Source organism: Loxodonta africana, chromosome 18, assembly GCF_030014295.1.
Source record: "Loxodonta africana isolate mLoxAfr1 chromosome 18, mLoxAfr1.hap2, whole genome shotgun sequence".
Classification (NCBI taxonomy): Eukaryota; Metazoa; Chordata; class Mammalia; order Proboscidea; family Elephantidae; genus Loxodonta; species Loxodonta africana.
In genome coordinates, this window is record NC_087359.1 from 58,709,246 (window position 1) to 58,722,911 (window position 13,666).

General features: G+C 40.2%; 1 protein-coding gene across 1 annotated transcript in view; it reads left to right on the forward strand.

The window, feature by feature from the left end:
- Window positions 1-13,666, forward strand: part of LOC111752500 (leucine-rich repeat-containing protein 37A-like) — a 55,542-nt gene that overhangs the window by 8,943 nt on the left and 32,933 nt on the right. Inside the window, 3 exon segments of the mRNA XM_064271457.1 lie at window positions 5,503-5,574; window positions 8,752-8,823; window positions 9,598-9,678. Coding sequence (XP_064127527.1) covers window positions 5,503-5,574; window positions 8,752-8,823; window positions 9,598-9,678 — 225 coding nt within the window.

A 13,666-nucleotide genomic window follows, 5' to 3' on the forward strand; every position in this document is an offset into this window, starting at 1 on the left:
TTAAGAAGTGTTGCTTCCTCTTCTATTTTTTGGAAGAGTTTTAGAAGGATTGGTGTTAATTATTCTTTAAATATTTATAGAATTCACCAATGAAACCATCTGGGCCTGGTGCTTTCTATTTTGGAAGGTTATTAGTTGTTGATTAATTTTCTTTAATGGATATAGGACTGCTCAGACTGTCTATTTCTCCTTGTATGAGTGTTGGTAGCTTGTGTCTTTCGAGAGACTGCTTCATTTCATCTAAGTTGTCAAATTTATGGGCATAGAGTTGTTCACAGTATTCCTTTATGATTCTTTTAATGTCCATAGGGAGTTCTGAGGGCACAGTAGTGAAGAGCTCAGCTGCTAACTAAAAGGTCAGCAGTTCAAATCCACCAGCCACTCCTCGAAAACACTATGGGGCAGTTCTGCTCTGTCTTGTGGAGTTACTGTGAGTTGGAATCGACTCAACAGCAATAGGTTTGTTTTGTTTTTGGTTTAATGTTCATGGGATCTGTTGTGATGGCCCCTCTTTCATTTCTAATATTAATAATTTGTGTCTTCTTTCTTTTTTTCCTGTTAGTCTGCCTAGAGGCTTATCAATTTTGCTGATCTTTTCAAAGAACCAGCTTACAGTTTCATTGATTTTCCCTATTCTTGTTTCTATTTCATTGGTTTCTGCTCTGATTTTTATTATTTATTTTCTTTGCTTACTTTGGATTTTTTTTTCTTTTCTAATGTATGCATTCAATGCTATACATTTTCCTCTAAGCACTGCTGTCTTAGTTATCTAGGGCTCCTATAACAGAAGTACCATACCTGAATGGCTTTAACAAATGCAAATTTACTCTGTCACAGTCTAGGAGGCTAGAAGTCTGAAGTCAGGGCACAGCTCCCAGGGAATGCTTTGTCTGTCTGTTGGTTCTGTGAGAAGGTCCTTGCTGAGGAGCTTCTCAGCACAGGGACCCTGGGGCCAAAGGATGTGCTCTGCTCCTGGTGTTTCTTTCTTGGTGGCATTCTTGGAGACATGAGGTCTCCTGTCTTTCTGTTTACTTCTCTCTTTTATATCTCAAAAGATATTGACTCAATATACAACCTAATCCTGTAGATTGCGTCCTGCCTCATTAACATAACTGCCTGTAACCCTGCCTCATTCACATTGTAGACGTTACGATTTACAACACATAGGTAATCACATCAGATCACAAAATGGAGGACAACCACACAACACTGGGAATCATGGCCTAGCCAAGTTGACATGCATTTTGCAGGAACACAATTCAATCTAAAACAACTACGTTCACTGCATCTCACAATTTTTAGAAAATTTTATTTATTTTTGTTGTTGTTGATAATATACACAGCAAAACATACAGCAATTCAACAGTTTATACATGCTCCATTTAGTGACAGTGATTACATTTTGAGTTCTACAACCATTCTCACCCTCCTTTTCTGAGTTGTTCCTCCCTCATTAACATAACTTCACTGCCCCTTAATGTTCCTATCTAATCTTTCAAGTTGCTGTTCTCAAATTGATCCCATATAGATAGTGCTTAAAAGAGCAGAATGCTCAAAGCATACATTTTTTATTAGTTAAGCTAAACTATTGTTTTGTTTTAAGGAGACTTCAGGGACATTTCTGACTTAAGGTTTAAAGATTATCTCAGAGTAATATTTTCAGGGGTTCATCCAAACTTCATGGCTCCAGGAAGTCTGGAATCCATAACAATTTGAAATTCTTTTCTGCATTTTCTCCCTTTTGATCAGGATTCTTCTATGGAATCTTTGATCAAAATGTTCAGTAATGTTAGCCAAGCACCATTTAATTCCAGTCGTTTGGCAATGGAGGCAGTTTTTATGGAGGCAATTAGCCACACATTCCATTTCCTCCTTCTTTTCCCGACACTCCTTCTTCTTCTGTTGCTCCAGGTAAATAGAGTCCAATTGCTGTGCCTTGGATGGCTGCTTGCAAGCTTTTAAGACACCAGGCTCTACACAATGAACTAGAAGGTAGAACAGAAGCACTAAACATGTTATTAGGCCAATTAGCTGGAATGTCCTATGAAACCATGATCCTAAGCCACCAAATCCCATGAGGTTTTTGGCTGTGCATAAGCAGCCTCAGTAGCTACTCTTTGTTCGTTTGTTTGTTTGTTTTTTAATCATTGTAAATATATCTATTACACAACTTTTGTCACTTCAACTTTTTCCAGGTGCTCAACTTCTTGACACCAATTACAGTAATTGACTGTGGAAACCTACCCTTAATCAATGGGATATTTCCATCACCATTAACTTCCCTTTTCCCCATCCCTCCCAGTCCTGTTGTTGTTGTTAGGTGTCGTCAAGTCAGTTCTGACTCATAGTGACCCTCTGTACAACAGAACGAAACACTGCTCATTCCTGTACCATCCTCACAATCATTGTTAAGCTTGAGCCTATTGTTGTAGCCACTGTGTCAATTCATCTCATTGAGGATCTTCCCCTTTTTCACTGACCCTGTACTTTACCAAACATGATGTCCTTCTCCAGGGACTGATAACTTGTCCTGATAACATGTCCAAAGTATGTGAGATGCAGTCTCGCCATCCTTGCTTCTAAGGAGCATTCTGGTTGTACTTCTTCCAAGATAGATTTGTTCCTTCTTCTGGCACTCCATCATATACTCTGTATTCTTTGACAGCACCACAATTCAAAGGCATCAATTCTTCTCTAGTCTTCGTTATTCATCGTCCAGCTTTCATATACACATGAGGCGATTGAAAATACCATGGCTTGGGTCAGGTTCACCTTAGTCTTCAAGGGGACATCTTTGCTTTTTAACGCTTTAAAGAGCTCTTTTGCAGCAGATTTGCCTAATGCAACGTGTCTTTTGATTTTTTGACTTCTGCTTCCATGGATGTTGATTGTGGATCCAAGTAAAACGAAATCCTTGGCAACTTCAACCTTTTTCCATTGATCATGGTGTTGCTTATTGGTGTAGTCGTGAGCATTTTTGTTCTCTATATGTTGAGGTGTAATCCATACTGAAGGTTATGGTCTTTGATCTTCATCAGTAAGTGCTTCAAGTCCTCTTCACTTTCAGCAAGCAAGGTTTTTTCATCTGTATAACACAGGTTGTGAATGAGTCTTCTTCCAGTCCTGATGCCACATTCTTCTTCATATACTGCAGCTCCTGGGACTATTGTGCTCAGTATATAGACTGAATAGTTATGGTGAAGGATTACAACCCTGACGTACACCTCTCCTGATTTTAAATCACACTTTTTTTTTTTAATGTCTAGCATTTTTTTAATGCTGTCTGCTTACATTACTCATCTCACATGTCATCCACTTTTTCCACTAGAGCCATTAGCATATTAATCATAACCACCAAAAACCAAACCTAGTGCCATCGAGTCGATTCCGACTCATAGCGACCCTATAGGACAGAGTAGAACTGCTCCATAGAGTTTCCAAGGAGGACCTGGCGTATTTGAACTGCTGACCTCTTGGTTAGCAGTCGTAGCACTTAACCACTATGTCACCAGGGTTTCCATATTAATCATAGTTATTTTAAATCTCCGGGTTGATAAGCCCAAATATCAGCTATATCTGAATGTGGCTCTGATGCTTGTCCTGCTTCTTCAGACTGTGTTTTTTGCTTTTTAGCATACCTTGTAATTTTTGCTGAAAACTAGATATGATATATCAGGTAAAAGGAATGGAGATTCTTTGAGCTGCAATTTCCTGTAAAACCCTGTTGATGTTCATGTGGTGGTAAGGTGTGAGGGAAGAGGAAGTGTTCTCTAATTTTATGATTAGGTCTCAGTTTCTTAGTGAGCCAGTGCCCCTGGGTTGTGACCTTCACAAGTGCTTCTCAGCTTTTTTCCTTCAGCCTTCAGATGAACCAAGAGGGCTAGAGGGGGCTACAGTTGGGTATTTTCCTTTTCCCATTTCAAAGGCTAGAAGGCAACTGGAGTTGCTAATCCCTTTTGTTCACATGGAAAAGGCTAGAGGGAGTTGGAGTTGAGTATTTCCCTTCATCTATTTTGATTAACCAGTACCAGTTGTCCTGAAGTCACTTCTGACTCATGGTGATTCCGTGTGTGTCGGGGTAGAGCTGTGCTCCGCAAGTTGTTTTCCAGTGGCCGATTCTACGTTTTGAAGTAGATCACCATGCCTTTCTTTTATGATGCCTCTGGGTGGACTAGAACCTCCAACATTTTAGTTAGTTTTAAGCTTTTACACCACCCAGGGACTCTCCACTTTGGTTAGGCTCTGATAGAACCCACATTGATTAGTCTGTGGTAAAGTAATAGCCTTGAAGGCAGGTTGTTGTTAAGGAGACCAGAGCCGTATTTCATCATGGCAGCTTTTCCCCTCTTTTTTTGGAATCATGAGGGGATTTTCCTGAGATTCACAGTGAGAACCTGGTAGGGCTTCTGGAATTAAAACTCCCTAAAAACGTGCCCCCCTCTCTCCCTAAGGCTGGGCCTCCAGGAGTTGTCTATCTTTCAAGTTTGTCTACACGAGTCTCCAGCAATTAGTCAATTACTCTTGAACTATTTCTACCTGATGCTGGGTTCAGCAGAAACTAGGACCCAGCATCGGGTAGAAAGTGATTCTCTGTATCAGCCTGTCTTTCTCTCCAGTTCTCTCTGCTGATCTAAGAAACTTATAAGAGCTCAGCAGTCACATGTGGCTAGTGGCTCCCTTATTGGACTTCCAGCAGTAAGGCATTAAAATGAACCAACCTCAGCTACATGCAACAACATAATGAATTTTACAAACATAGCGCTGAGTGAAAGAAACAAAATAGAAATACGTGTAATATGATTCCATTTCAAGTTCAAGAAGAAGTAAAATGAAACCATGTGGTTTGTGGTTGACATATATCAGGTAGGACTGTATTTCAAAAGCAAGGAAATTATTATCATCAAAGTCAGGACAGTGGTTACCTATAGGGATCAGAGAGAGGGTTGTGATTGGAAAAGAGCACACTGGGGGCTTCTGGGATGCTGACAGTGTTCTCTCCTGACATGAATGGTGTTATATGGTGTTTGCTTTATAATCATTAAACTGAACATTTATGTTTTATGTACTTTATGCACATTTCAGTTCTCAAAAAAATGAATGGGAAAGGGTCAAATGGCTTCACTTGCAGCCCTGACATAGCTCCATGTGGGGCTTTCATAACGAGGTTTCGGAAGAGAGACTGGGAAATGGCAGTTCTGCCAATCTTGGTGCCACCCAGAATTGAATTCTAACAGGGACTTTGTGATCTAGAGAGGAAGCATTAAGTTTATGACTTGGTGTGTGGGGTGGGTGTACAGGAGGGAGAAGCAGGGAGGTGGACACAAAGAGGATAGCAGAAGAAAGGTTTGAATGAAAACAAAAGAGGTCACATCCCTAAATTAAATAGAAATTAGAGTATTCAGGTGGACCATTACCTGGTTCCTCCCACATAGAATAGTCCTAGGTAGCAAATAGTTGTAGTTAATTTGCATTAGATCCACAAATAACCTTTTCATTTTCCAGAATTCTCAGTGAAAATTCTTTGACCGAATTACGTAAGGATTCATTTGAAGGCCTGCTATCCCTCCAGCATTTGTAAGTTAGTCAGTTAATCATATTTACTTCTCAGTTTTTAGTTATATATAAAAATGTAGATATTATCTTCTCCAAGCTCCTTATATATAAAATGAATAAGGAGCTTGGAGAAGATAATATCTACATTTTTCTTCCAGCAATATAATTCTGCAATTCTGTAAGTCTGTGGGGTCCCAGCCCATCTCTAGCATTAAATATCTCCTGTCCATTTCCAATTTTTAATCATAGAGACAAAAGACAGATAAAAAAAAAGTCTTCAGTTACAGAGGAAAAGTGGCAATAAGGTCTGAGTAATTATAGACACCCATATGAACTTTCTTTTATAAGCATCCATATACTATCTGTTTATATTTAGTCTGTAGCCTGTGGTCTGTTTTTATCGAGCCCATAAGCTAAGAATGATTTTTTGCATTTTTAAAGAATTTGAAGAAAAAAAAAAAAACTATGAGACAGAGGTTGTCTGTTGCCAGCAAAGCCTAAAATATTTATTATCTGGCCTTACAGAAAACATTCGAAAAAGTTGGTTTAATAGAACAAGAGGAATTAAGATTAACCTCTGTTTGTTGCCTAAAGGACAAGAAAATATAGAATACCTACATTAATTTGAAGACTGTTAACCCAAAATATTTTGATAATTGAATTGTTACCATTTAAATATTAAATATGTAACTAAACAGTTGAATTATATAAACAACACTATAAATGACATAGTTAGCTACAAAGGACTGCTGTTAAGGATTTCAAGGTAGGAATTATTCTACCATATTACAAATAAATGTTTCAAATGATGGTTAATTAGTACCCTAAGTAAACATATCAAATGCCCCTAACCGTTTACTAAATACAAAATTAAAAAATCTCTCCAGCCCTTCTGCCAAGGAGGGAATAATTGCATGGTATTTATATCTGTTTAGAGATAGCGAGATACTATGTCCTTTGCTATAAAAGCTTGATTTTTATCCTTTGTCCATGAAGCCTAGAGTTGTTTGTGTCATGAATCCTTATTAAGCTATTTTGATGATGTTCTTTAGCAAATGGGTTCTTCTTACAAGTTCAGAAGGCTTAAGAGAATTGGGGATAAAAAGCCTGACATGATACTAAAAGTAGTCCTTTAAATTATCAGACCTTTAGGCCTTAGTGGGACCACCAGTTTTGCATTGGTCTTCTTGGGCACCTCTGGCATCTGGGCTCCCAAGCCTTATAAACACAATTTGGAGAAAAACAAATGAGTTAACTGCTCAATGGAGCAAGCCCTTCCTTACTTCTACTTTGAAATACTTTGTAAGCTAGTTACTTCCTGTTAGTGTATGTATTCTCATCCATTAAAAAACTGTGAATCAGTATAAAAGTTAAAAACATATGTCAAGCCCTGTGCCTAGGGTTGGTGGTACAAAGATGTGCAAGACAGCGTTCCTAACCTTCTAGAAACTCTTGATGTGGCAGGGGAAGCAAAGGCATAAACTCGAACCATAACACAATAGGCTCTAAGTAGAGGGTTAGTGCTGCAGAGGCACAGAAGAGCCATGAACTAATAAAAGTAAACTTCTTTCTAAATAGTCATTTTCCTTTGTCACTCCTTAGCTACTCCGTAAAAAATAGCTATTGGTAAATAATTGAGTTTGCTTTATGTCCATCTATCAGTTTTAACATCGTAGGCAATACAGATAAGCAAGACGTAGTCCATGCTTTCAAGGAGAAAATGGATTACAAAGATAACTATGTTAAAAAAAGAAATAAATGTGGGCACTGAGACGTATAAATTATTTCTGGAGCACAGAGGAGGGAGCAAAGACTTCCAATTGGATCAGGGAAGATGTTTCTAGAGAAATGCCATTTGAACAGGACCTTGAAGGCCATTGGGTATCATCAGACAGACATGTTGGGCAGATTATTCTAAGATTGCAAAAGGAGGGTGGGAAAAAGGCAAAAGAAAGGAAGTGGAATGTGGGTTTGAAGAACGTCATGAGTACCTTTGGGTGAAAATAGGGAGAGTAGGAGATTGGAGCCAGATCATCTAGGCTTTGCATGCCAAAGTAAGGAGTCATCATGGAGAACCATATTAACACAGCAATGCTGTAGGACAAATGGTTCTCAAACTTTAGTGTGCATAACAATTAGGGCCTGTTAAAGCACAGATCCTGGGCTTTACCCCCATAATTTCTGACTCAGTGGTCTAGAGTAGGGCCAAGAATTTGCTTCTTCAATAAGTTCCCAGACAATGCTGGTCTTTCAGAACCACTGCTGCAGAGTTAATCTGTGTGCAGGATGGATTAGAAAGGGAGAGACTAGAGCTGAAACACCAGTCAGAAGATAGTTACACCCACCCAATAAAAAGTGAGGGACTAATGTGGGCTAAAGGGAAATAAGAAGGTTAACTACAGTCAGGAATGGGAGTTTTCACATGAAAATCCACTTCTATGTTGTTTTTTTCCTGAGTCACCACTTTACAACTGCAGCAATTGCATTCATGGAACATTAAAAAAAAAAAAAAAAAAAGAATCCTTTGCCATTGAGTTGATCCTGACTCACAGCAACCCTACACGACAGAGTAGAACTGCCCGTTAGGGTTTCCAAGGAGTGGCTGCTGGATTCAAGCTGCTGATCTTTTGCATAGCAACCATAGCTTGCTGTAGCTCTTAACCACTGCCACCAGGGCTCCCATGGAACATGAAGGCAATAGAAAACCAAACATAGATTTCTATTAATATGATAAAAGCATTATTCTAAATTCGTCCAAAGTTATGTGTTTATTAGAGGAATAACTCCCTTTCAAATCATGTCAAATTATATTATTTCTTCTGGTATTGGGCTGCCCAGCAAAAGGGAACTAAGCCAGGGAGGTGTAAATGTGAGAACATTCCTTTTAATATTATAAATTACAATAATAACAAGGAATAAAACTTTAAGCTCACTGAATCTAATCAGTTGTCCTACTCTCAGGAAAGAGTACCTCTAGAATCTATCGAAATCCGTGGTTGTATGTTTTATTTGTGAAGGTGAGACTCCTAAGAGAGGTGAGGGCAGGGTTAGGTGCCTTGGAAGGTTTAGAGAACAATTACTAAGGTTTGGAGTTTAGATAACAGCTTATTCAATATTATTCTGAACTCTGCCATTTATTTCTACTAATTTAATATCAAATAGCTAATTGAGGCAATATTTTTCTTTTACTTTTCCTAGAGATTTATCCTGCAATAAAATACAGTCTATTGAAAGACGTACATTTGAACCACTACCTTTTTTACGGTCTATGTAAGTTACAAATAAGACTTAATTCTATTTAGAATCTTTATAAAATCTAATTGTAAATCTTTTTGCTGTTCATTTGGAAGTCTTAAACTTGTGTTAGTGGAAAGCTACTAAAGTTATGTAGCAAATCCTTTTCCACTGTGGCAAAGATTAGTGTGAGGATTATTACACAGATAAGAGGGAATCATTCTAGAGCAGTGGTTCCCAACTGGGGCAATTTTGCACCGAGGGGACATTTGGTAATGTCTAGAGGCATTTTTGGTTATCGCCAACTGTGAGTGTGCTACTGGCATCCTAGTGGGAAGATGCCAGGAATGCTGCTAAACATCCTACAACGCACAGAACAGCCCTCACAACAACAAGTTTGTTGTTGTTATTTGTGAATTCCTGTTGAGATGGCCATGATTCATGGTGACCCCATGTACAACAGAACAAAGTGTTGCCTGGCCCCATGCTATCTTCATAATTATTGCAAGAAAACTTTACCTAGCCCCAAATGTCAATAGTGCTAAGGTTGAGAAACCCTGTTCTAGAGAAGTAAAGATCACTTAATCTAGGTACTTACTATTTACTGTTTTGTACCTAAGATGTGTAAATAGGAAGGAATAAATCATAAGCAAATATCTTCCATAATGAGATTTCCTTAGTGTCTGGAGGGAGTGTTGCAGTTAGTGTTCATCATATATAAATTAGAATCGTTGCCAAAGGAGGGGTGTTCTGAAAGAATACCTTTATTTATTTATTTATTTATTTTCTCTTGTTTGTGTCTGTTTGTAGAAACCTTGGTTGCAATTTAATCACAGAACTTGGCTTTGGAACGTTTCAGGCCTGGCACGGAATGCAGTTTTTACAGACGTTGTAAGTGGGAGAGAAGATGGACACATGGGAAGAGATTATGTGTGAAAACATCGAACTGTATCAGTTAGCTGGGTGTATGAGCAAGTAGAAATTCTGAAACATGTATGTCTTAAGATCGATTTTTTCAAATGAGGAAACTAAGGCACAAAGAGGCCAAGAGAGCTGTCTAACTCATATGTGGCACATTCTGCTTGCCCTAGTACTGACCTTTGGCGCGGGCACTGAATTCACCGAGCAAGTAACACGCAAACTAGCCCTGTCGTGGGGATCCCAGTGCTGCTGCTCGGGTGTGTGGATGGTCCTAGGAATTCCACTTTTGAATTTAACTTTCATTCCAGCTCACGTGTAAAGTTCCTCCCTGCTCAAATGTATGCAATGTGTAGCCACACAGCACAAGGCTTAGCACAGAGTCCTCCAGAGAGCGAAGGGTTGGGGTGCTTTTTCAGCCATCAGCTTCTTTTAGACTGTACAGTAAAAAGAATTCTGGAAACACGCCAGAGTGTGCTTCTCTCCCTAGCCACCATTATTTTTCAGACAGTATATATCCTTTTCAAAAAGTTACGAATTATCTATGCATAGAAAGAATCTCTGAGGGATGAAGAAAAACAGTGTTTGTTAAGGGATAGTGTGAAAAGTGTTAATAAGGAAAACACATTGCTCTAACCTAATTCCAAATGCCTTCTTTCCTGACTACTCTTCAAACAAGAAGTGTGGGTTTTATTCTCTTTCAGCTTGAAAATTCTGTGATTTCTCTTTGATTCCAGCCAATGATAGTGGGTATGTTCACTGACCTTAAGGGAAATTTGGACAAAAGATGGAGCTTGTCCTCTAAACCTGACTTTGGAAAAGACTGCCTGATGGTTCAGCAATCCATGTCACACAGTTCATGTCAGGTGTGCCTGGAACCAAATTAACATCCTGCGGATGCCAACCTGTAGCCACCTGCCCCACCGTTAATTTGCTGATGCTGAACTTGGGGAAAGGAAGCTTAAGGGTCTCTTTTTCTTTTGTTGGCACCGGAGACTCTTATGAAGAGTCTATGATAAGAGACCAGAGAGCTGGGTGGTTAGCTCCCACACCAAGAAACTTTGGTAGCTTCAATAACAAGGTCGTAATGTCCCTGGTAAGAATTGTTTTCACTGTAATTATGTAGGCAACATAGGGGGAAAAGTGGATATCACACTTTAATTAATGAGATCAATGAAAAACGTTCACTGACCACTGTGTGTCAGGCACTGTACTAAGTGCTGGGTGTACAAAGAGGAATGGGGCAGGACTTTGTCCCCAAGAGACTTTCAGAATGGAAGAAGGAAGTGGAGGTTGATGAGAAAACATAGAAGAGCCATGCTAGGATCCGTGCATAGGGTAACAAGGTAGGGGGATGACAAAGGAGGGGAAAGGGCTGAGCACTTAACCACTGTGCCACCAGGGCTCCTTTTTAGCGGCATACCTCGATTCAAATCACATTTTTATTCATTTATTTCCAATACTAAAAAAAAAACAGGGCGGAGCCAAGATGGCGGACTAGGCAGACGTTACCTCGGATCCCTCTTACAACAAAGACACGGAAAAACAAGTGAATCGATCACATACATAACAATCTATGAACCCTGAACAACAAACACGGATTTAGAGACGGAGAACGAACTAATACGGGGAAGCAGCGATAGTTTCCAGAGCCTGGAGCCAGCGTACCAGTCAGGTACGGCACAAGCACAGAGACCTGCTCCACCCCCCTGAACTAACCCCGGGAGGGGGACCAGCCGGTTCCACGGGCGGCGTGGGACGCAGCCGGTAGGAGAAGTCCCCGGGAGGCAGTGACTGATCTTGGAGCAGAAAGAGCAGCATCCGAGCCGGGGAACCGTCCCGCAGGGATTTGGACTGCTCGCAGGTACGCCATAAACACGGAGAGTTGCTCCACCCCCTGAACTAACCCCGGGAAGGGAACCAGCCGGGTCGCGCGGGCGGCGTGGGACGCAGCCGGTAGGAGAAGTCCCCGGGAGGCAGCGACTAGTATTGGAGTGGGGAGAACAGCGTTCCAGCCGGGACACTTGGTCGCGTCACAAGCACGGGGAGCTACTCCACCCATCTGAACTAACCCCGGGAGGGGGCCCACCTGGTTCACGGGAGCGGCACGGCCACGCGGCTGGAGGGACGAGAAGTCCCCGGGAGGCAGCGACTGATTTTGGAGTTGAGAGTGCACCGTCCCAGTAGGGGAGCCTTGACGCTGGGCGTGGGGCTGGAAGCGGAGGATCTGACCGTGACTCCAGCAGGCCAGACCCCCTGGGGGCAATCTCCACACAGCCAGCACACATAGGCGACGCGCCCGCGGGAATCTCAGATATAACAGTCATTCCAAGCAAGACAAGCAACTCTGGCTATATTCTGAGGTGCTACTCTCCTATCTCTCTGTTCCCTCCCCCACCCTCCCCAGGCGGCTTCATTAACATCTGAATAGCCTGAGCCAGAGGGAGAACTCTGATAGGGATCTGACTGCAGTTTTTTTTTAGCGGATTTTCTGGAAAAACTAGTTTCCCAGTGATGGCTCGGAGACAACAATCCATATCAAACCACTTAAAGAAGCAGACCGTGACAGCTTCTCCAACCCCCCAAACAAAAGAATCAAAATCTTTCCCAAATGAAGATACAATTTTGGAATTATCAGATACAGAATATAAAAAACTAATTTACAGAATGCTTAATGATATCACAAATGAAATTAGGATATCTGCAGAAAAAGCCAAGGAACACACTGATAAAACTGTTGAAGAACTCAAAAAGATTATTCAAGAACATACTGGAAAAATTAATAAGTTGCAAGAATCCATAGAGAGACAACATGTAGAAATCCAAAAGATTAACAATAAAATTACAGAATTAGACAACGCAATAGGAAGTCAGAGGAGCAGACTCGAGCAATTAGAATGCAGACTGGGACATCTGGAGGACCAGGGAATCAACACCAACATAGCTGAAAAAAAATCAGATAAAAGAATTAAAAAAAATGAAGAAACCCTAAGAATTATGTGGGACTCTATCAAGAAGGATAACCTGCGGGTGATTGGAGTCCCAGAACAGGGAGGGGGGACAGAAAACACAGAGAAAATAGTTGAAGAACTTCTGACAGAAAACTTCCCTGACATCATGAAAGACGAAAGGATATCTATCCAAGATGCTCATCGAACCCCATTTAAGATTGATACAAAAAGAAAAACACCAAGACATATTATCATCAAACTCACCAAAACCAAAGATAAACAGAAAATTTTAAAAGCAGCCAGGGAGAAAAGAAAGGTTTCCTTCAAGGGAGAATCAATAAGAATATGTTCTGACTACTCAGCAGAAACCATGCAGGCAAGAAGGGAATGGGACGACATATACAGAACACTGAAGGAGAAAAACTGCCAACCAAGGATCATATATCCAGCAAAACTCTCTCTGAAATATGAAGGCGAAATTAAGATATTTACAGACAAACACAAGTTTAGAGAATTTGCAAAAACCAAACCAAAGCTACAAGAAATACTAAAGGATATTGTTTGGTCACAGAACCAATAATATCAGATATCAGCACAACACAAGGTCACAAAACAGAACGTCCTGATATCAACTCAAATAGGGAAATCACAAAAACAAACAAATTAAGATTAATTAAAAAAAAAAATACACATAACAGGGAATTACGGAAGTCAATAGGTAAGAGATCACAATAATCAAAAAGAGGGACTAAATACAGGAGGCATTGAACTGCCATATGGAGAGTGATACAAGGCGATATAGAACAATACAAGTTAGGTTTTTACTTAGAAAAATAGGGGTATATAATGAGGTAACCACAAAAAGGCATAACAACTCTATAACTCAAGACAAAAACCAAGAAAAACGTAACGACTCAACTAACATAAAGTCAAACACTATGAAAATGAGGATCTCACAATTTACTAAGAAAAACGCCTCAGCACAAAAAAGTGTGTGGAAAAATGAAATT